This window comes from Syngnathus scovelli, chromosome 21 (assembly GCF_024217435.2).
Source record: "Syngnathus scovelli strain Florida chromosome 21, RoL_Ssco_1.2, whole genome shotgun sequence".
Lineage (NCBI taxonomy): Eukaryota > Metazoa > Chordata > Actinopteri > Syngnathiformes > Syngnathidae > Syngnathus > Syngnathus scovelli.
The window spans coordinates 3,262,634-3,284,627 of record NC_090867.1 but is presented as its reverse complement, the minus strand read 5'-3'; the positions used below and the strand labels follow the sequence as shown (position 1 = coordinate 3,284,627).

The 21,994-nt window shown below is 54.2% G+C and overlaps 4 protein-coding genes across 10 annotated transcripts; 1 reads left to right on the top strand and 3 right to left on the bottom strand.

Moving 5' to 3' along the window:
• Positions 1-2,652: 2,652 nt before the first annotated feature.
• smim36 (small integral membrane protein 36) lies at positions 2,653-4,340 on the bottom strand. Its single transcript, XM_049758734.2, has one exon. The coding sequence runs from the start codon at positions 3,758-3,760 to the stop codon at positions 3,467-3,469; it is 294 nt and encodes a 97-aa protein (XP_049614691.1). The 5' UTR covers positions 3,761-4,340; the 3' UTR covers positions 2,653-3,466.
• A 336-nt stretch (positions 4,341-4,676) lies between these two features.
• On the bottom strand, positions 4,677-5,819 carry LOC125991134 (transmembrane protein 100). Its single transcript, XM_049758730.2, has 2 exons — positions 5,700-5,819; positions 4,677-5,486 (listed from the first exon to the last, which is right to left on the bottom strand). Exon 2 carries the CDS (start codon positions 5,466-5,468, stop codon positions 5,094-5,096), a length of 375 nt encoding a protein of 124 aa, XP_049614687.1. The 5' UTR covers positions 5,469-5,486; positions 5,700-5,819; the 3' UTR covers positions 4,677-5,093.
• Positions 5,820-6,902: 1,083 nt separating this feature from the next.
• Positions 6,903-8,652, bottom strand: LOC125991124 (uncharacterized). The gene is made up of 6 exons (XM_049758721.1): positions 8,387-8,652; positions 8,076-8,163; positions 7,775-7,866; positions 7,531-7,695; positions 7,280-7,371; positions 6,903-7,102 (listed from the first exon to the last, which is right to left on the bottom strand). Exons 1-6 carry the CDS (start codon positions 8,650-8,652, stop codon positions 7,026-7,028), a joined length of 780 nt encoding a protein of 259 aa, XP_049614678.1. The 3' UTR covers positions 6,903-7,025.
• A 962-nt stretch (positions 8,653-9,614) lies between these two features.
• Positions 9,615-21,929, top strand: ankfn1a (ankyrin repeat and fibronectin type III domain containing 1a). 7 transcript variants are annotated; one of them, XM_049758610.1, is made up of 27 exons: positions 9,615-9,762; positions 9,842-9,960; positions 10,646-10,779; positions 10,844-10,969; positions 11,209-11,268; positions 11,367-11,432; positions 11,815-11,966; positions 12,796-12,986; positions 13,817-13,854; positions 15,526-15,648; positions 15,980-16,175; positions 16,523-16,736; positions 16,807-16,959; positions 17,032-17,145; positions 17,360-17,457; positions 17,549-17,639; positions 17,873-17,980; positions 18,099-18,198; positions 18,359-18,491; positions 18,625-18,954; positions 19,034-19,200; positions 19,492-19,651; positions 19,718-19,886; positions 19,971-20,137; positions 20,211-20,415; positions 20,485-20,656; positions 20,758-21,929. In XM_049758610.1, exons 1-27 carry the CDS (start codon positions 9,729-9,731, stop codon positions 21,332-21,334), a joined length of 4,197 nt encoding a protein of 1,398 aa, XP_049614567.1. In that variant the 5' UTR covers positions 9,615-9,728; the 3' UTR covers positions 21,335-21,929. The 7 variants fall into 7 exon arrangements, with proteins under 7 accessions (XP_049614567.1, XP_049614564.1, XP_049614565.1 ...); XM_049758607.1 differs by having other exon boundaries at positions 20,211-20,656; positions 20,758-21,359; positions 21,757-21,929; XM_049758608.1 differs by having other exon boundaries at positions 20,214-20,656.
• Positions 21,930-21,994: the final 65 nt, after the last annotated feature.

The following is a 21,994-nucleotide window of genomic DNA, read 5'->3' as shown; positions in this document are numbered from 1 at the left end:
AGTTTCAGTAGTGTATAAGTACTTAGTAGAAGATAGAAGGGCCAGTTGTCCGTGACCAGGGAGAATTCAGTTTCAGCAATGTGTGCAATCCTATAATAAGGTAAAGTGGCTGTTGTCGTCCATCACCAACAGCGCTGGGCAAGATCTCCTTTTTAGGACTGAAGTAAACTAGTAGATTGAAAACTACAGCTGTTACCCAAAGCCGTGACAGCTTCTTGTCAGGTATAAAAGCTACGGGCCTGACAAGAGGGGGGGTTCGTTCCAGCGGGGGCTCGCTCCCTCTCTCCTTTTGGGGGGCTTTTTACATCCATGCCTTGGGCCACTCAACTTTTTGGAAAGACTTCACTCTGACATCGGTTGAATAAAATCTTTTCCCAATCAGCCGTGGGTCTCTGAAGTGCTCATTCGTCGGGAAACAGCCACCGATCACCGAGTGTTTTTTGGAGACCAGCGAAGCAGCAAAAACCATATACCACAATAGTCTGGAGTAAAATTTGTTGTGGCAATTCTTAGGAGAGATCCGAGGTTGATGTTGATGTTCATGTGGCTGAACGTCACGTCGCGTACGTCGAGCCAAATTGGCCACTCTTTTTAAACACTCGGCACTCAGTGTCCACCTTGCTTTTCCTTGGGCGACTCATTTTAATGGAAGGATTCGAGGGGAAGGTTTGTGGGTGGCTTTAGCGTAAAACTGTATCCGAAAGTTCGGCGCGCAAATTACAAGAATGCTGTCGTCACAGCCCACGCTCTAAATTCGGCACTGATACAAATAGAGCGCGAGTGCGCCATTTCCGTACTACTGAGTACGTACACGCACTTGTGAGTGTGCACCGAGCTTTCTGACACGGCTTCCGGTAGTAAATGCGCAGGCGAGTGGTTCCCCATCTACTGGGGAAACGCAGTCATTGCAGGCAAAATTACCGAAAAAAAAAAAAAAAGTTTAATAATACAATTTATTTAGGGTTGGCGGGCCGGATTAAACGGTCCCGTGGGCCGGATGTGGCCCGCGGGCCGTAGTTTGCCCATACCTGGGTTAGAGGCACAATTCAGAAAACGTGCTCAGCTCGTCGAGAAAATGCGATTTAAGCAATAAAATTAAAAATGCTTATAAAACCTAAACCAAACGTTGCAGGTGGTCATGTCTTCATGTGCCGAGATCAACTCGGCACTCTAAAGCCCCCAAGAGCACTTTTTACTATGCCGACCTAACCAGAGTGACGGGAGGGGCACAATTCAGAAAATGTGCTCAGCTCAGCCCAAGTGAACTGCTAGATTCATCATATTCTGCGTCAAAAGAGGTTTCTGAATCGGATAAAATGATGCTAATATTGCCGCTAGAAACGGAGCTGTCGCTATCATCTGCCATGTTGTTTGGGTTTGTTGACATCCAGATGTACAACTTGTGACGTCACAGTAATGGTGCCGCCAGTGTGGCTTCGTGCGGGACCCAATCGATAAACTGGCATTTCATTTTAGCTTTATTCTTAGTAATCGGTGTCCATTTTTAATTTCCAATGCGGCAAATGTGTTCACTTTATACATTCTATCAAATTCCGTTCTAATTGAAAAAAAAAAAGGGATGTCTCTCGGCCTTTAAGTTTAAGAATCCGAATTGTGTAATCTTAATATTGCATTAATAAAATAATTTTTTTAAAACCTGGGTTCGGTGAATCGGTCTCAGGGGTTCGGCAGAGCCTCCACATGTACAAACACGCCTGATTCATCGTGTAAATTTGTGATGACGCAAACTGGTCTCGCAAAGGCAACAGCAGAAGTCACGCTTATTTGCAGGTATGTCATTTGTTTTGAGTTCATGCATTGTGTTTTTTATTTTGAACAAGGTGATGTTCATGCACGGCTCATTTTGTGCTCCAGTCAAAAACATTGACGTCTTCAATCTGAAAAAATATATATATATATATATTTTTTTTTACTAAAGAGGGGTTCGGTGAATGCGCATATGAAACTGGTGGGGTTCGGTACCTCCAACAAGGTTAAGGACTTAAATAAAATTGGAATTAACCTTCAGTGAACGTTAGTGACTTATATAAACACTTCCGCTGATGACCAGCAGGTGGTAGAATAATCACAAAAAATGAAAACAATTTTTTTGGAGAGGATTGTTTTTACCACAAAAATATTTATTATTTCATTTAATATAAATACAAGCTGGCGGTCGTTTTTAGTTGCAAATGTGAGTAATATTACATAAGGTAATTTTGAGGACATGAAAGCAATATTTGCTTAATCCTTTTTTTAGCTTAGCAAGTAGCAGCTGGCCCACAAATTATAACTGCTGCCATTTTTCACATGATTAGAATATTGCTAATGACTTCAGCTTTCCAAAGGGGGCTCTGAAGAGTGATTACACTAAAATACAATATCATCAAATAAAAATGTTACATATTTGAAATAAATCTCATAATGGCAACAATGGCAAATTAATAGAAAGAAGTGGATTGAAAATAAATTATTAAGAATTGGTTCAAGTAAATTAAGAGTCAAATATTTTTGTGAATGAATACATCCAAGAAAATGTCAGTTTGTGATGTGAGAATAAATATTTGTAAATTGAAATTACTTTAAATTGCAACCTTTATATGTTCCTTAGCAAGTGGACGCAAAGGTGCTAGTAGGTAGGCAAAAATAAAAAAAAGATCCAAGTCATTTGTGATCATCAGGGGCCTTTAATTCATTTGCTCAAATTTGCTGCATTGATCTGAATTGACAAATACAAACAGCCGCTTCAAATTGAAAATGATGAAAATGGACATGGAATGAAGCACCCTGATGCGGAAGCACGAGCGATGTCATCATCGTCGGGGCTTTGGGTGTTTGCAGGTTTACGTAAGCTTCTGACGGACGGACGGACGATCAACCGGGTGGACGGACAAAAAAGCACAAACACATTTTTAATACGCTGCCTCCGGCAGGCAGGCAGACAATAATCCACAGACATGGACGATAATTGTGCAATTGCTCTGATGGATGATTGGCAGGCCACACTGGGCCGCTTTACGTAAGAGGATTTGGCGACACGCAGTCCCTCCTGTCGTTGCGCAAAAATAATTTCCTCATTTTCATCTTTTTTGTCCCTTTTAGCCTCCCCGTGTCCTTTTTATCCACCTTTTTATGTTTTCCGCATGAGAATGAATCTGATAAAACATGATGTTATCGCCTTGGTGGACGTGACGCTCTGGCATATGGCTCCTACTCTCGGGATGCAAATTGCTGCAAAGAGGTTTTTGAGGGCGTTACGATTGCCAAAAAACGCCCCCCCCCATTGCTGCAAATTGTCCTTAAACAAGTCAAAGGTCGCTGCCAGCTTTTTGTCCGCATGGGTCCATCCACACGGGGCAGCATTTTGGCCCCGTTGGCCATCCATCGCTGTCGCGTTCCTATTTGGCTCTGACCGCGGTGCTGAAGTAGCCCGCTTCGGACATCCTCGCCGCCGCCCTCCGATCCCTCACACCAGGGTGCTCCTCTTCTCGCGATCTCGGCTCAGGTCGGGCGTGGGCGCCTCGGGCTCGTAGCGGGCGGAGGCGGGCGAGTTCTGCATGACCACCAGGCGGATGGGCGACTGGCCTGGGGCCGGCGGGGCATTATCGGGGGCGTACTCCTTCGTAGGATCCTTCCCCCGGCAGTCGTATAGGATGCAGGAGATGAGAAAAACCAGTAGCAGGATGACATAGCTGGCCACCAGGATGATCAGGTTGAGCGTGACCGGGTCAATTTCCAGGTAGAATTCCATGAAACCCATGCTGACGCTTCATAGCGTGACCCGAGGGTCCCGGGCAGGGCAGGGCTGGGTAGGGCAAGGCGAGGTGATGTGTCCGGTGGGGTGGCCACACATCAAATGAGAGGCACGGTGGCTGCCCGCCCTGGATGGGAATTAATCCCAGCTTCCATGTCAGCAACCAATGGTGAAAGCTGCTCACTTTTAATAACTTAAGCTGCGCTCGGTGGCCCACTGCCAGGCCGCCCGACAACGCCCGCCGCAAATTCTTCCTATGGCGAGTCGGGCCCTAGGATTTAGCCATTTCCATTGGCCGTCACGTTGCGATAAAGATACAGGAAGCACCAAAGCCAACAAACGCAAGCCTGGACAACAACAAAAAGAACAACATAGATGCTCTTTCTGGCTTTTTCCGTTGCTGATCCTGGCCTGGCCATTGGTCAGTGTGACGTCCCTCATGCTCAGTCGCCATCCCCAAAAGGGGGGCACCATTCTTCTCAAACACAATGTGAACTTCCTGTCTCGTTACCATTCAGGGCTCCTGCCAGGGTCGGACCTGACTTTTAGAACTCAAAGGCAGAAAATACAGAAGTTGTCAATCAAGTGGCTGAGCAAGGCCGCCTGCTTGTTTTCGGCACCGCTTTGGGGGCCGAGCCGCCCTCCTGCGAAGGTCAAAGTTGAGGTGGCGGGCGTGGACGTCTTCCTCTTCCTCTGTCCTTTTCATCTAGTCTCCTTGCGTGCCAGGCCTTTTCCGCCCGGGAGTCTGGGGGGTGATTAGACACCTCAGGAAGGGAGGGCACAGATGGGATATCCCCTTCGACGCGACCCAAAAGTAGAGCAATCCTCGACTTGATCGCGGGGCCGCTCTGGTGCCGCGATCGAGTCAGCAGCTTGCAAGAATTGAGCGTGCCGCACCCAGATCATGAACATAAACGGAACACCAACTTCTGGTTACTTTATTCACAGAAAAGCATCCAGGTGTGCATCAGGGCGCAGGAATAAATAAGGCGCGAAAAATAAAAATACACTCCAGTATTTTTATTATTATGAATAATAATAAACCACCGGCAGGAAAGCTTAGTATTTGGCTGGCATTTGTGCGTGTTTACATAAAAAAATATGGTGGCCAAAGATCAAGTTTGTCTCCAAAAGACCAGAACACACACACACACACGGGGCGACATTAAAGCAATAGTTCTGATGTACCTACGAGAGAATGAGCAGGCCATTCTATTTGCAGACGATCCGAGTCCTTCGTAAAGGTGTTGGGTCGAGGAAGGGCCCTTGAGGAGCACGTGCACCGCCATCAACTGCCGGAGGATTTCAAGTTGCCCAGCATCTGGCGGGCGCTTTAGTCTCACTGCCCAATCACGAGGTCGGCCTGGCTCTCCCTTCTACCGCGGTCCCCCTTGCCGCGCATCCCGAGCCTCCGGCAGGCGACTCCGGCCCCCAGCGAGCCCAGTCCGGACCCCAGCAGCGCCAGCCCCACGATGGAGATGATGGAGCCGTGTGAGTTGAAGGCGTAGGCCACGGCCGTCACCGCCGCGCCGGCGATCAGCGCCACCGCGCCGAAAGGCGCCGCACAGCGGTGGCAGGATACCGCGGCGCCCCCGGTGGCCGCGCTCAGGAGCTGCGCCTCATTCACCCGTGGGGCTGCACCCGAGCTCAGCTTCTCGTAGGAGAAAGTGGCCAGGTTGCCGTCTTCTGCCAGGAAGAGTTGGGACATCTTCATCGGCCGATGACGGAGCGGCTGCAACGGCGGCAATTGCAACCACGGTGAGAGAGCAAACTCGTCTATCTAAGACACTGACGTATTGTGACAAGCGGGACAATCAAGCCCTCGTCCACTAGGTGGCATCAGGCATGATCATCCCTTCACACTTTTGTGACGTTCTGCGGTGCTCAAAAGATGTTTTAGCCGCTTTCCCAAAGCTGAGCCCGGAAGAACAAAGTGGCAACTCACCACTGCGTGGCCTTCTTCATCTCGCTGTTTCCACGCTTGCTCGCCACTTCCCCAAAGTCAGAGTGAAGAGCACGAGCGATGGAAAACGGCTCACCCTCCTCCTCCTCCTCCTCCTCCTCCTCCCCCTCCCATGCCGCCTCCTCCACATGTAGAGCAGCAACTTTTAACTCTCTCCTGCCTTCACCTTGCCGGTGCAAACGATCACAAGGCTTACTCGTGACTGAAACTTGTAACAGAAAATGTGTTTATTTGCTTACACTTGAGAAGATAATGTCCGCAATTGAATCTGGGTGCACCAAGGACACTTTGCGGGAAAAGTGGTCTGCAGCTGAGGCGGGTCACATGTCCTTGACCATGTGGTCGGCGCTCTGAAAGCTGTTGTGGAAGGGGTTAAAGAGACAACAGAAGCCGCTCCTCATTTCCGTGTTCGCCATCCAACTGGGAACATCTGGCCTGCCCCCCCACCCCTCCACACCCCAAGCCCCCTTTTCATGTTTAAATCCTCAACAGGATTTACTTGTGCAGCAGCAGGAGAAGGTGGAGAGGAATGGGTGGGCAGGCCTTTTGATCCGGGGTGAGTACAGGGGTCACCTCATCTAAAGCTGGATTTATGTACTGAACCAAAAGAGTTCCATCAAATGGCCATGTAAAATCATGAAGTGGCAGTTTGGAATGAGTCAATGAAGCCAAAAACAAATTCAATTGTTTTATTATAAGAAAAACAATACCATATTTTCCGCTTTGACTTGACTTTGATGGCAATTTTGCCGCTACGAATTGTGTGCACCTCTTGGCCGCCTGGGGCAAGTGTGCAGCTTTCCTTTCCGGACCGCATCGTTGGTCTCTAGCCCTATCTAGTGGTAGTTGTAAAAAGGACACCTTTTTTAGACTCCTTGAGGTTGAAGTATCCAAAGTTGATTTGCTAAACTCTGGCGCTATCTAGTGGCGGTAGTACAAAATACACTTCCTTTTTTTAATTTTTTTTTTTTACTTTTTGCACTTTATTACATCTTAACAACAATTACATCTCAACAAAAAGACAGCAGGCGCACATCAACAATCACAATGCAACTTGTAATTGTTGATCATTCGAGCTAAAAAATAAATTAGCAGCAAAGCAACACTTTGCTCAATCAAAGATTGCTCCGGTTTGAGCGTCGGTGTGACAACAGATGTTCAGTTAAGTGGCATCATGATATATGATGTAATGCTGTGGATATATTATATGCTTTTATTTCAGGGGAGGCATAAGCGACGGTGCCACGGCTAATGGTACGTTAACACTAAGAACGCAGGCGACTGTCGCAAGTGGGAGGGGTGGTTTATTCATGTCCTCCGGAAGTTTTTCAGGATGGCGTCCAGGGTTCCGAAGGCTCGGTAGAATTCGTCCTCCGTTTTAGCCCCTGCCGCGTGAAACGGGAAATGTGGTGAGCGCTCGGGTCGGCCGGGCCAGCCACATTTGCTATTCTCGTAAAGCGCTAGGTAGCGTTTCTCCTGGCCCGCTTTTGAGCTCATAGCCATCACGAGTTTTCAGCTCTCGATGACACTCAAAGCTCTTCGCTGTGACCCGATTGACTTACCGACCAGTGAGACGGAGCCGGAGGAAAAGATGGACGCCGTCATGCCGGGCCGGAAGTTGTACTGCAGAGCGGGAAACAGCTCCGGTTCGTAACTGAGCAAACACAAAGAAACAATCCAAACGGAGCACGTAAGCACCGAAGCAACACCAAAAGCTGCCCAAATGCTCCCTTTCATTAGCAGACCCATTACGTGTTAGCATTAAGCTAGTCGACTGCTGTTTGATGGTGCGGTGAGGAGGCTTCGAGCTGACCTGCAGTGATCCTGGTTGGCCGAGAAGAGATCCTCCAGATTGATGGGGAAGGTTTTGCATGTGCCGCCGATGTTGAGCACCTTGAAGTCCAGGAAGCGTACCGGGTAGCCCAGTTTCAGGATTTTGAAGGCAAACTTCCTGGCAGCCACCCGAGATTCGTCCTCGCTGCAAGTCAACAAAAGGCCCTGATTCGACCCATCGCCAACGGACAGACAGACGGACATGCACGCCGGCCCGCACGGACCTCTTGGCTCCTGTGCAGAAAAGGATTCCCGACTGGAAGATCCTGGCCGTGGTCTGCGGCTTGCGGATCTTCATGACGAGCGACTTGAAGACCTGCCGCACAGCAGGAAGCCGAAGCTCAATGACAAGCCAGCGAAACGTCGTCAAAAGTCAACACGGTTGCTGGGCGCAAGTTCTCATTAGCCCAGTTAGCCTTTGGAGATTGACATTTGACATTGACCTTTCTTGTGAAACGTCAGGTTTTTGGCCACCTGTGGAAGCTTGTTACGAAAAACAAAAAATCCTGCTAATCTTTGTGCTACCGTTGAGAGGTGCTGCACGTTCCACGAGTTCCGAGCGATGAACTCCAGATCCAGATCGCAGCCCAGCTTCACCGATGACGTCACGTTCCTGCGCAAAACTTGAGTTCAAGTCAAGCACTTCATATCCTACTAGTTTCCTTTGCCCTCAAGTTGTTGACCAAGTGTTGTTTCAATAAAGAGTTGGCCTCTCCAATCGTTTTACTCTAACGCGCACGGACAATTCCGTCCACTATTTTGGCCTTAAACGGCTTCGTGCGCGCGCACGCATGCACAAAGCATTCTCATCATGATGATGTTTTTGTTGCGTTTACTGAATCTGTGGGCCAGTGCGCGGTTTGGCGCTCCAGCGGGCGGCGGGCCTGCGCGTGGAAGAGGAGGCGGCGACGGAGGGAGGAGGAAGCGAGGCCGGCCCACGAGCAGCAGCAGCAGGTGGCGGAAGAGGAGGCAGCAACGGCGGGGACTCCACCAGCACCGGGAGGAAGGAGGCCACCTGGTCGGGGGTCCTGCACAGGGCCTGCATCGCCAAAAGTCTGCGATCGTTCTCGGACAGCTGCCGGCTTTGTACCACCACGAACATCCTCAAATAAATAAACAACTAACTCTGGGGTGCTTAAGATGGACGACCTGAGCTCAAGAGATGGTCGAGAGCATGCAAGGAAGGAGAGACCACGCACGGACGCACGCAGCTCTGATTTCTATATAGACCGGCGGCCCCCACGCAGCAAGGAATAAAGTGGACCGTAACAAAGGACTTGACGGCACCCAAAGACTTGGCATCCACGAGTCGGACAGGCTTTGTGACGTCACGGCCCGCACGGTGGACTCGGACGAGAGGACATGGCATGCAGCCATGCAGCAAGCCCAAGACCCACTTTTATTTTTTATTTTTATACCTCTCAGGTTTGGGCCAATAAAATGAGCATACAACTTCGAACAGCTGCTGCTACTCTGCTGTGTGGGAAGAACCAGTTTCCATGTTTGTTTGTTTTTGCTCTTTGCTCAGTGCTGCCTGCATGGCCAGTGGCGGTACTACAATCAAGGTGCGCAATCCTACATTTGGACTTGACGCCCACCTATGCACTTGGGGAGGGGCCTCGTCGTGATTGCGTGCTCAAACAATAATCGGGAATCTGAATGGCAGCACAGCGGGGACGCACGAATAAGAATTAAAGAAATTGAATGGGAGCAGTAATGACTAGACATGAAGATATTTGCGCACGCGCGCGTCTTTCCTGTCAGATTTGATCTGTTGGGCTGAAGCCGGTTTCCCCCGCCCACTCCTCATTTCAGCTTCAAAGCAATTGGGAACGAGAATCTTCTCGTCTCCCTTCCCTCCTCTCATTTCTTTTTTTACTTTGCTCATTTTTTTTCCATGCCACTTTTCCCGAGCTCTCCGCCAAGTGTCCTTGCACCTCCAAGTGCACCCGTCTTTCCCCTCCTTGAATCCTCCCTCGCAAGTGAATTTTTGTCGCCCCCCCTCCAATGCTCCAGCTCACTTGGACTTGAACTCTTGCAGCAAGCGTGCGACACAAGGAGCCACTTTGGGCCGTTTGACTTGTGTTCGGCGGCGGTTTCCGCGGCTGGCCAAGAGCCCGAAGAAGGCGCTTGGCTTGGCCGCCGTGTGGGCGGGATCATCGCGGGCCGGGCCCCCAGATGTTGTTGGCCCAACTGGGACGCACTGGGCCAGGCAAGCCTTCGTGCGGTGGAGATACCGCAATGAAATGTGAGCCTGCTCCGTAATTTTGGGGATGTTTTACTCGGAGCAGGCAGGACAAAAGACACGTTAGCAGTCCACAGCGCAGCCGGAGCAGATGTTGGCGCTCTGGGAAGAGCAGGCAGGCAAGCCGCATCGAGGACGCCGACTAAAGGACGCCGCTGCAGGACGGTAAGGAACGATACAAGCAGCAGCGGCAGCTCTTTCCAAGCCGAACCGCCCGGCTTCGAACCGCTAGCTCGCTCCAAATTTCTCAGAAACGTTCGACAGGATTTATGTCGCAAGACGTTTCGAAGTTTTGAAAGTTTGTCTTGGAGCCCTGACTGGCTCCTCGTACGTCGTTTGGTGTCCTGACGTCACACGCCAGTTTACGGTTGACGAAAGTGCGCGAGTGGCAACTGCACGCCAAGTTGAGCGGCGACGCTGAAACAACACCAAGAAAAAACCGCCAAAGTCAGCTTGTCTTGACCGTCAGTCTTGCCAAGTTCGTCACTGCACACCGGTACACGTCATTCCACGTGGGACGTCTCATGCCGCACCGCACGTGTCCTTAACGCCGCTCGTCAACACATGTTTTGAATCGGAGATACAAAGACGTTTTTTTTTTGTGCTGATTTTTTTTCATTCATCTTTCGAAGCACTTCTCTCGAGGTTCTCGGGCGTACTGGAGCTTAGTCCAGCAGTCTTAGGGGCAGGTGAGGAACTGGTTGCCAGCCAACCGCGGGGCAAAAAGTACCAATCACATATGACGTCATATATTGATCAAATTAGTTTCTTCCTGAAGCGTCAATCACTTGTCATGCTAAGAAGCGATCGACCCAGCGCCGGCTCCCCGCTGCTCTTCTTGTGCATGCAGATATGGGCCAAGATGTCGGTGGATTCTGAGAGTCCCCGCCCGCTGTCGTCCTTGCGAGACTCCCGCATGTCCTTCGTCTTCCGAGCGGCTGACGACAAAGATGACGACGACGTCCAGGCGGCGGGAGAGGAGAGGTACGTTGGCGTTGCGGGCGCTTTCCGTGGCGTGGCTCGACCAAACTTGTCGTCTGTCGAGCAGCGTTCTGGAGATGCTGAGCTGCTCCAAGCTGTCGGACCTGGAGACGTGGCTGTGCATGCCCTCCTCGCTGCTGCTGCCCAGACTCTTGGATTCCGCCCGGGCCCCTTCGCCCTCGTCTGCTCACAGGTAAAAAAAAAAAAAAAAAAAAAGATCAAAGGTGAATTGAAATCTGGCAGACTGGGTCACACGACTGACATGTTATGACGCCGCTCCGTTCCTCGGTCCGGCCCGGCCAACTTGAAACATTTCTATTAGTTGTTAGTTTGAGCCCGCGGGGTGTTCTTGACCCGTTGACCTACGTGAATATATTTAGCGGGATCCAGGCGGTGGCGATGGCGCCTGCTCTGGTTGCCTTTTCTTTTCAGGCTGCCACAAAGAGCTGATGGCTTGATAAGCGCCGCCATTGCCGCCACCATCTTCCCAAGGTCTCGTTTCCCATGCAGTTGGTTCCGCCTTCCCACTTGATAACAGCGCCGTCTGTCATGTTGACTTGGAGCGAGCTGCTGAACTTTGTCCTGCGCAGGAAACAAAAGGGCAGTTGTGAGCGGCGCTCGTGGCGAAGTCGCAGCTACTCGGTGTTGGACGCCAGGTAGGAAGGCGTGACGCTTTTTTTTGCAACCGCTCGACCAGCCAATATTTTGAGGCAGCATCCAAATGGCGGTCTGACCCGCAAAAAAAACACGGCTGGAGTTTCCGTCCTTCGTGGCATTTTATCTCCAGTTTGGGCTCAGAATTCAGCCAAAGAAAAAAAAATGGGACTCCCCCAAATGCTCGCTGACGTGAAGAGTTGACATTGAGGCACGAACGCCTCAGGACTAAGATGCGCTCCCAAACTTTGATCCCCTTCACAGTCCCAATCGACAGATTACGACAGAGCATCATCGACATAATAACGGACGTAATATTGGACACAACTCCGTGTCGGATGTCAACAACATACAGCGCAATGAAGCAACTGACTGACTTTACAGCAGGACGGCTGAGAGGGCCGCCGCCACGGGCCAAGAGACACCCTACCCGATGTCGCCGCCTGTCCTCTCGTCCACGTCCGCCGCCGCCGTCAGCATCGGGAAGCGCCGCCGTCTGGCCGCCGGTCCCGGAGGTCTTCGCTGGAAGTCCGCAGGTGGGTCAAAACAGCATGCTAGTTGTTGAATCCTGATTCTTCATCTTTCAGTGAGGAACCGTCTCGGTTTGCTTATCCAAATGCCCGTCTTGTGGGATGGGAAGGAGGGGGGGGGGGGGGGGGGGGGGGGGTCGTGTTAGCGTCTCAATGGGGCTGAAGGTCAAAGCGGATGTGTGGACAAGTGAAGAATGTTGAGTCCAAACATGCACGCTCAGAGACTTCCTGTATCGCTCACGGCGCTCGTCAGCACCACCCGTCGTCGGAACGTTAATGAGTTTCCTGTTGTGCATCTTTGGTAAAACTTGTGCCAAGAATCTCTTTTCCGGTCTGGTCAGGAGTGGACAAAGTGCGGCCCATCGTCTGCGGGCCAATTGGGTCTGCATCCGGCAATTACATTTGAGAAGTCTGTGAGATTTGCGGCCTTAATTTAGCCATTGCGCACCCCCTCCCCCCCAAAAAAACTTGTTTTGTTGTTTACATTTTTTTCTTGGAAAAATAATACATTAAGTTCAGCTTAAAACCTATTCCCTAAAGAATGGTTGTGCTGGTGGGTTTTTTGGTAACTCATCTGTCCAGCAGAGAGAGACAAACCTCCCATTGAAATCTGACAGATCTGGTGAGCGTTTGAGCTTCAGAGTGGAAATCAGCAATTGAAGGTAAAATGTCCAACTCGTTTCTTATAGGTTGCTCCAACCTTTCTGCGCAGGGCCACGATTGATTTGGAATGAATTCCCGAGCCCAGCAGTTGTTGTCAAGTCGAACAAGATCAGTTTCATTTCATTCGGAGCGTGTCGAGTGACACCGACCATCTCTGGTTTCCCCTGTCCAGGTTCCCTGCTGTCATCCGAGCCTGATGAAGAGGAGGAGGACGGCCCGGCCCAAGCGGTAAGGGGCCGGCGCGTGGCCCGGGGTGGGACTGCTGAGCGGGCGGCCGTCAGGAAAACGCTGTCGGCGGACGAGCGACTGCTGCGGCCGGCCGGCACCGAGCGACGACACCTGAAGCTGCTGCGCAACATCCACGTGAGTCACCGGCTGAGCGCACAGAGGCCTCGTGTTAGATTTGGAAGCACCAACCAGGCAGAGTGGCCCGTTGGCCAAACGGGAGGCTCAAGTCTCGTGTTCACTAGGGGCCAAAAGGCCGTTGGGGTGTTTGGCGGCCATTGCCAGGCAACCAAAGGCACGTTAGCTTTGTCGTACCTTCCGAAAATGGGGATGAAATGAGCCGCGTGGTCTCGTCTGGCGAGTGCGGTCTTTTTCTTTTCTTTGGCTGCGTCACATTTTTGACAATGGAAAGCAAAGCATGTTGTGGATGTGGTGCGCCTACCATGCTGCCAAACACTACAAGCTGCAATTAGCAAGGCCGTAATTGCAGCCGTCGTACCACCCACCAGCGCTTGAAGATAAACTGTGTGGAATTGCCCAAAAGAGCATCTTCGGCGTGTGTCATGATGTAAGAGCTAACAGAGCTTCAAAATCAAAAATGACACTTTGTAGCTTTGTTTTTGAGCGTGGCCTGCACTTGACATGGTTTTCACTTGAGCGCACATTTTGGAAGGCAACCCGGTTAGCAACGCAAGCTGCCGTCGCGGCGTGTCATGCATTTCCCGGCAACGCAGGTAGCGCGCTGACACGGGGCTCCCAAGCACACATGCACGCACGCGTACACAGGCCGCCTGGAAAATCCCCCAAAGCTTCGGCTCCTCCTCACCTTTGTGACATGGACCGCCGTTTGACCTGTATGGCTGGCATCGTCCGCTTTGGCCGATGCAAAATTTTTATAAAATTTATCAAAACCAGCAACTGTGAACGTGCTTCTGAAGCCGTCTTTCTCTCTTGTGTGCCTTCCGCAGAGTCTGGGAACGCCGAGTAGATTCGACCCCAGAAAAAAGTAAGTTGCGGCCTCCGGACTGAATGATTGGACTCTTGGTGTCCCTAATGAAGCGTCCCTCAAGTGTCCATGAGTTTTTGCAGTACAGCTTTGTTTCTTTTCCTTTGGCCGCTTGACAGTTGCCGCATTGGCAACCTTGGTCCTTTAAGTCCTCTCTAGCCTCTGGCTACTTGTTACCATGGCGATGGCTGCAACACTAAGTACAGTGCCGCCGCTTTGCTCCTTTTATTGCGTCGGCTACCGCTTTGCCTTTCCGCCCCGCCCGGAGCCGAGTGATGAATCAACGACCGCGAGACGGGATCTTGATCAGCACGACCCGAAAAGGCCGCATACTGTTTTGACGGCCGGCGCTCCAACATTTGAATTTGCCACCGCTGTTGACTTGCGGAAGTGGAAAAGGCGGCTCCAAATGGCGTTGGCGCGGCTTGGTGCAACACCTTGGCAGGCACTAATGCTGCCACCGCTGCCACCTTTGATTGATGTGAGTAATTTTGTCGCGCTCCCAAAGGTGCCGGTTCAGAAGGCAAACGTGCACGCACGCACTCATGCAAGTGGTGTCTTTGGCTTTCCGACAGAATGGTGAATCGTGGCCAATTGCGATGTCAAAATGCACGGCAACTAAGAGTGCAAAGAAATGATGGAATGCGACTCCACGGTGATGTGGCATTTGCAGCATCTTTCTGGATTTTATTTTCATATAATGCTGCTCAGGGAGTTCACCCCCCCCAGTGTTCACCTGTTCCTTTTAATGGGAGTCATGGAAACTGCGCAGCCAATCAGCTGGCGCTGCTGTTTGCGCACCCATTTGCGCTGATGTTAGCGCTGAGCACTGCCGTTAGTGCTGCTGTTAGCGCTGCTGTTTGCGCTGCTGTTAGCGCTGCTGTTAGCGCTGCTGTTAGCGCTGCCGTTAGCGCTGCCGTTAGCGCTGCCGTTAGTGCTTGATGTCCTCTGCAGTGGGGGCGGGAACCTGCATTGTTGCAGTCCGCTTTGACTTTAGAGACGCGCCATTGCGTTGGCTCTTGGCCATCCCAAAGTTGACAACTTTGCATGAGCATCAAGCAGCAATGTCCCAAAAATGACCACTGCCCTCCCTCATCAGGCTGGAAGGGATGAACGGCATCTCAATTAATTTGACGCCTCTGGTCAGTCAGATTTTTCTGACCTGAGGCCAATTCTCCTCTGGAATTTACCTTTTTTTTTTTCCTGTTTGTTTGGTCCGCTGGGTGCGCTTCATCTCGCTCTTCAGCAACAGAGCACACGTTTCCTCTTCCCCCGCCTCCTCCTGCTCGACTCTTGTCCTCTGCTTCTGCTCCTCCTCAATGCACACTCACTCGCTTGCGCGCCACTCATCACGCCCGTCTTGGCCTCTGCTGTGGTTTGCGGCCGTTGTCGGCAGTGTGCGTGCGCCCGCCCACGCGTGGCGCGGTGGAGGGTGCCACATCTGCGCGACGTGCCGAGATGCGCCGGCAGTCCGCTCGGGAGCTTGACTCGCCGCCTTAGAAATTCTCCGCCGTGAGTATGCTCGCTGCCGCTGTTCTGACGTTGGTTCCCAAAAAGTCATGAGATTGAAAAGAAATGTCTTTGTGCTGCCTGCAAGTCTGCAATGTGTCTGTGCTCAACTTGCTCATCTCATCTCAAGCCGGCCGGCCGTTTGTCTGCGTTTGTCGGCAGGTCGGACGGCAAGCTCTCGCGACTGGCTCAGAGGTGGAACCGGCGCGCGGCGGCAGGAGATGTTCTGATCCAGGACCTGGAGTTCAACACGGGAATCCCCCACACCTCGCTCAGCCTGGACAGGTGAGTCCTCCGCCGAGATCAACGGATGACTGGCGACGTTGACTTGAGCGCAGCTTTTGAGTCGAGAGCAGGCGCTGTCACTCGGATGAGCTCAGGCGGCTAACACTTAAACGATCCGCCGCCGCCACGTGTCAGTTGTTAGTCAAATGCGAGCTGGGCGTTCACTGCCAAGCCGTCTGCCACTGTTACCACGGTTACCAGCGGCGCTTCAACCAGACTTGCGTCGCCTCGCGCGGATGTGAACGTTGGGATGAGCTCGCAGCGTTGCTTGGTTTGCGATTGGCTTGCCCGTTGGCGTCTGAGCTGGCCGCCCTCCCCTCCCCGCCTGCAGACGACTGCCGGCCGCGATGACACAGCAGATGCAGAACTTGCAGCTGTCCCAAGGCAAGAAGGTCCCGGGCGAGCCGGCCTCCCCCAACGCTGCCAAGCGCCTCTACCGCAACCTGTCGGAGAAGCTGCGAGGAAGCACGTCATCCTTCGAAGACTCCGCCTTCTTGGGCAAGACGGATCGCCTTCGCAAGGCCTCGGTGAGCCGCTTGCAGCCCGCCCGGCCTTTTGCCATGCCCTCCGGCTCGCGTCTGGGGCTCGTCTTCCCGGGAACGCCCCAAAAGCCTCAAGTTAAAACGGCAGCGCTTGTCTTTTTCTTTAGCCTCATTTCACTTCTCCGATTGGCTAACTTATGTTTTGCCAGACGTGCTTGGTGACAATAGAAATCATTTTGTTTCCAAGCAACGGCTCAACGTTTCGCAAATAACAATCAAGTCAGTCCGCGCTCCAAATAATCCAACGGCAATTCGGACGCTCGTCTGACGTGATGCGGGAGGCCGGCAAAGATAATGACTCCACACCAAATCACGCCGGCCGCTGTGTGCAGGCCATGCAGGGCGGCAGTGAGTGCCTCTTTGAGGCGGTGGAGCAGCAGGACCTGGACACGGTCCGCCTTCTCCTGTGCCGCCTGACGGTCGAGGAGCTGGAGCTCAACGCGCCCGACGCCCGGGGCCTGACGCCGCTCGACGTGGCCGTCATGTGCGACAACGCGCACGTGGCAAAGTTGCTGCTCAAGGCCGGCGCCAGGGAGGGGCCGCACAGTCAGTTCAAACGCCGTCGCAAAGCGGGTATGGCAGCGATGCCCGACTGAGCCAGCCCGTGCGCTTACAGCTGTGAGCGCCGAGAGGCGCCAGGTCCACCTGGCGGCTCTGGAGGCCGAGGCAGAGCGCCGCGCCACCGAAGCGCCGGACGACAAGCAGCTGAGGGCCTGGGAGCGGAGGCGCCAGCTCTACCAGCGCATGAGCGGCGCGTTGCGGCACGCACGTGAGACCGCACGCTCGCATGCATGTTCAAAGATGCTGGGCGGAGGCTCAAGCGTGCTTGCGTTGCGCGCAGGCCCCCCCGAGGCGCCCACTTTGGTCCGTCTGAGCGTCAGCAGCAGCTCCACGCTGACCGTCACCTTCCGGGAACCGCAGCAGCTCCGACCCACTGTCATCACCAAGTACAAAGGTAGGCTGGGGGGCGTCTTGCGCAACACCAGCAATTTGAGCGCTCATGGGTGGCGCTTTACGAACAAGCGTGTCTGTTGACGGTTGCTGGCGTTTAGTTGCCCGCAGCAGAGTAATCGCAAGGTTAACGACCTCATCGCCATTGTCGCTGGGGACTATTGATTTCAAATCAAAGGACAAATGAACCAATTACGTGTGTGTGTGTGTGTCTGCAGTGGAGTGGAGCTGCTTGAAGGATTTCTCCCTGCTGGCCGGAGAGATGCTGCTGGAGAACCTGCAGAGCTTGAAATGCACCATCAGCGGCCTCACCACGGTACAGAGCCGTTTTAAGGCCGGAGACCCTACCTGCCTGCCCGCCTCTGGGCCCGTCCAGGCGCTGAGCATTTGCCGTGGTCCCGCCGCAGGGTCGCCTGTACTTTGTGCGAGTGTCGGCCTGCAACATGAAGGGCTGGGGGCCGCCCGCCTGCTCCTTGCCGCCGTCTGCCGCTCCTTCCAGTACGTCCCCGAGCCACCAAGTTCCACCTGCGTCTGCGCTCGCCTACGCGCCTGCTCACGTGTGTGCCGAGAGGGCCATAGTGCGTGGGCGTCTGTTATTGCACTCCACTAATGTCCAAGTGGAACAGATGGAAAGCGGACGGAGAGCCACTAAAGGCGCACGAGACTGAGCTGATGGTTTTCTCCATCAAGCCATTTGACATTTGTTCTTCCTTTCCTTCTCTTGACATCAGACTGGCGAGAGAGCGACGGGCAGGAGTCCGGGCGGCGCGGCCACACGGAAGCCATGGAGCGCCTCCTACAGCAAGTCCGAGCCACGCACGCGCACGACTGCTGCGGAGGTGAGCCGGCGTTCATATCAGCGCCAGTCAGCGCCGGTTCGCGCTTGCCCGAAGCATTTCCAAGCATGCAGAAAGTGAATTTTGCCGAAGATGTTCTGGGCTTGCATTTGTGCTGCAGATGCTTCCAAGCTGCAGAACTCCAGCAGGAAGCAGTCGGTGTCCAGAAGCCTCAAACATCTTTTCAACTCCTCCAACAAGTTTGTGAAGACACTGAAAAGGTTTGTTTTGCCCTTTTATAAAAGGTTGAGCACAAGCGGGCGGGAAGGCCTGAGCATTTTGATGCTCACCACCAAAACGATCAGTAATTCCGCTGACGTTGCGATTTATCGGGACGTTCATCTGGCGGTGGAGCGCGAGCCTTATTTGGGGCTATTTCAGGGGCATCTACTTGGCGGCCATCTTCTACCACAAAGACAAACTGCTGGTGACGGCCGAGGAGCAGATCCCCATCGTGGAGGTGGACGACTCGTACGGCAGCTCCCTGATGCAGGACTTCCTGTGGTTCACCAAGGTCAGCATTGCGCCCGGCGCTAAATGTATGACTCGCCGCCCAGAGTTGCGCTAAGGCACAAGTAGTGCTTTGCCGCTATCTTTTGCCCGTCGCCTCCATCCGCGCTTTGACCAAAGGCTCGCTTGCATCGCAGCTGTCGTGCATGTGGGAGGACGTGCGCTGGCTCCGTCAGAGCGCACCGGCGGCGTCGGCCTCGTCCACGCTGCAGGCGCGCCACAAGATGCTGAGCGCCGCCGGGCAGCTGCAGAACCTGCTGGGCACGCACGACCTGGGCCGCGTCCACTATGAGCCCATCAAGGATCGCCACGGCAACGTGCTGCTGGTGACGGCGCGCGACGCCGACGGCCAGCACTCGCTCCTCAGCGGCAAGTGGGTGCCGTTGGCCAAAGTGCAGAGTCAGCGCAAGTCCCTGTCCACGCCCGAGGAACCTTACGCCCTCGACATCCTTGTCATCACGCTGCAGGTGAGCACGTTGGCCTCCCATGCGATGGCGGCGGCGGGAGACATTGCCCCCTTTTTTTTTGTCCTTCTCCCCGTCGCAGGACATCGTGGCGTACCAGCGCCGCTGCAGCCAGCGCCTGGCGCCGGGCCTCTACCTGGGCTACCTGAAGCTCAGCAGCTCGGTGGATCAGATCCGGGTCCTGGTCTCCCAGCGGACCCCCAATGTGCTATGTCATGTCCGTGTGCGGGAAAACGCCAACGTGTCCAGGTGGGTCTCGGGCCGGTGCCGGCTTTCCAGGCTCCGTCTGGAGATCTTGTCACGTTTGTCACTTCAGGATGCCAGGAAGGAAGTTTAGACGCAAAGAGAGGCGAGCGAAGGCAGTAAGCAAGGAGGGAGGAAAAGAAGGGAGCGCACAAATGTATAGACAAGAAATGGAATGACAACTGCAGGGCGGGCAAGCAAGCCACTAGTCCATCGTGCCGCTTCCCTGACTCTCTTCTCGTGACCTGTCAAATGTGGCTGGGACCGACCGACTGGACGGATGGATGCCGTCTCCAGGGAGGAGTGGGATTGGATCCGCACGCTCTCGGCCACCGGCGGCGACGACTGCAGCGAGGAGGCCCGGCCCGGGCCCGAAAGCCACAGGCCGATGCTCTACTACGAGCTCCAGACAGCCATCCAGTCCCTGCTTAAGAACCTCAACCTCAGCGTGCAGCAGGTACGCCAGTCCGCTCGCTCGCCGGCACTTGGGGTGGCGCGCCAACGTGGCCTTTTTTGCGGGCAGGCCTGCCACTTCCGCCTATACAGTCAAGAAGTGGTGGAGGCGGGCCACGGCGTCTGCTTCCTACTGCTGCTGCCGCCCGCCGATGACGTCTGCTCGGCCCCCGGCCAGCCCAACCCCTACACGCCGCTGGCTGGATTCCTGCACCTGCCACTGCAGATGTTTGAGCTGGGTAAGTGCCGCCGAGTCAGCGTTGAGTAGTGGCAGGATTTGGTTTGGCTCGCTCGCGGCCGCCAACGTGTCGGCATGTCCTCAGCGCACTTCTGCAGCTACAAGGAGAAGTTGATCAGCTTGTACTGCCGCCTGTCCACCGTGCTGGACCTGGACGCCCTCATCGCTCAGCAGGCGCTGCGGGAGGCCATCATGGATGACGAGGTGGCTGCTGCTCAGCGCCGCCATGGGCTCATTCTCGACTACATCCAGGTAGCCGCCTCGGCTGGACGGGCACACGGGGCGCGGCCGCTCACGCCGAGTTCACCGCAATTTTCTTTGGCAGCAGCTGGACGAGAGCCGGCGGGACCTGCGCTGGCTGACAGAGGCGCTGCAGTGCGCCCGCTACAAGCAGCCCTGTGGCGGCGTGCCCATTACCTGCCTGGTGGACGCCGCCCCCGCCACGGAGAGCCACGCCGGTGGCCAGCGCAAGACCGACTCCACCTCCTCCGCCATGGACTACCTGCCCTCGCCCGAGCCATGCAGGAGCGGTGAGCAGCGGCATCTTCTGAGATTCTTGTTGGACGGACGAACGGACGAGTGTTCTGTGGCTTTTGCAGACTCGCCGCCGGGCTGGGATGAAGACGCTTCATCCGAGGTCTTCCTGCCCACCGACAGCGACTACGACTCCAGCGACGCCCTGAGCCCCCGGGAGGCGGAGCCGCTCTCCTCGCAGGCCCTGCGCTCGCTGGGGGGGAGTGCCCCTGACGTGCTGCACATCCTGGAGCTCAGGTTAGCGTCCCGCACTGCTTGAATCCAACTCAAATCACGCCAGACAATATTCCAGCCAGATGACAAATGGCCCAGCTCATTGCTCATCTTTGCTTGTCCAGGTGCAGCGCCCTGGCTGTGAACGAGCTACCCCCGTCGCCAGGCCCAGACGAGTCCAAAGATGCGGCGGCGGTGGCGGCCTTCCTCCCACGCTCGCCTTCGCAGTGCAAAGACTTGGCCGCTTTTGCCCGGGCTTCGCCCCACTCCCCGCCCCTCGCGCGGCTCCCCCGCACGTCGCCGTCCCCCCCGCTGTCCAGGAGCCAGCGGGAAGGCAGCGTCCCCAACCCCCCCTCCAAGCGCAAGCTGCTCTCCAGAAGCCACCGGGGCCAGTATTTCAGCGGGCCCCAGCGCTGGCTGAGGGGACACAGCAAGGAAACGGGCTCGTTATCTGAGGGCGTCTACACCAAGCAGCGCGAGCCGGACCTCCCGCCACCGCCGTCGCAGGGCGCCATCTACGCGAGCCGCATGGACTGCGACCTGGCGAGCCGCAAGGGGCGCCCTCAAGAGCAGAGACCCCACGTGCGCAGGATCTTCACAGATGAGGGCGTGGCAAGGTCGGAAGGGGCGGCCGGACAAGATGCCGACTCGGACGACCAGACCAACGCCCAAGTGTCGGAAATTCTCAGCAGCACGCTCTAGCCCCCCCAAAGCGCCGCTCCAAAAGGTACGTTACTTTTGGAATCATTCTTCAACGAGCGTCGTGAGTGAGCCACTCCCGCGTTCTCCCAAAGCCATAAGCTCACTCGGCTGCCTCGCTGAGGGGTGGGGGGTTGTCCGTCCGTCCGTCTGTCGTAGGAAACCAAAGTTGACTTGGCCAAGCCTCCTGACGTCGACTGTTAAACCATCATCAATGCAAGCGGGGAATTACAATTTAAGATGCTTCAAATGGGAAAGTTTACATGGGAACGAACTGGGGAAGAAATTTGAAGAAAGCCTTTCACATTTAAGCCCATATGCAAATTTTTCAGCCCTGCCCTGCTCTGCTCTCGACCGCCCGCATGCATGCTCGGCGCCACTAAAAGTCTTTCTTGGTACCTCTAAATGTGTGCTGCTTGTCTCAGGCTGGCGCTGTTTGTGTCTGATGTGCCCGGGGCCCGTTTGTACCGCCGGTCAGCGCTTCTTTTGGCTGTGTGATTTGTGGAGCACCGCTTGTTCACCTGGGGTACGCTCACGTTGTCCTCATCTTTTTTCCACGTGTGCATATTCTAGAATAAAAGCTGAAGAAACAAATGTGCGAATGTGCCGGCGAATAGGTGAGTTTGTTGTGCGTGTCTCTGAGATGGGGAAAAAAAAATAGGA

What these genes read in the sequence shown, in the direction of transcription:
- smim36 (XM_049758734.2), bottom strand. Translation starts at nt 3,760, where the DNA reads ATGGGTTTCATGGAATTCTACCTGGAAATTGACCCGGTCACGCTCAAC.
- LOC125991134 (XM_049758730.2), bottom strand. Translation starts at nt 5,468, where the DNA reads ATGAAGATGTCCCAACTCTTCCTGGCAGAAGACGGCAACCTGGCCACT.
- LOC125991124 (XM_049758721.1), bottom strand. Translation starts at nt 8,652, where the DNA reads ATGTTCGTGGTGGTACAAAGCCGGCAGCTGTCCGAGAACGATCGCAGA. An exon ending in ACGTGCAGCACCTCTCAACG is followed by an intron (nt 7,867 to 8,075) that starts GTAGCACAAAGA and finishes GCTGTGCGGCAG; the next exon opens with GTCTTCAAGTCGCTCGTCAT. An exon ending in CGGCTCCGTCTCACTGGTCG is followed by an intron (nt 7,103 to 7,279) that starts GTAAGTCAATCG and finishes TTCACGCGGCAG; the next exon opens with GGGCTAAAACGGAGGACGAA.
- ankfn1a (XM_049758607.1), top strand. Translation starts at nt 9,729, where the DNA reads ATGTTGTTGGCCCAACTGGGACGCACTGGGCCAG. An exon ending in ACTGGGACGCACTGGGCCAG is followed by an intron (nt 9,763 to 9,841) that starts GCAAGCCTTCGT and finishes TACTCGGAGCAG; the next exon opens with GCAGGACAAAAGACACGTTA. An exon ending in AAGGACGCCGCTGCAGGACG is followed by an intron (nt 9,961 to 10,645) that starts GTAAGGAACGAT and finishes TTGTGCATGCAG; the next exon opens with ATATGGGCCAAGATGTCGGT.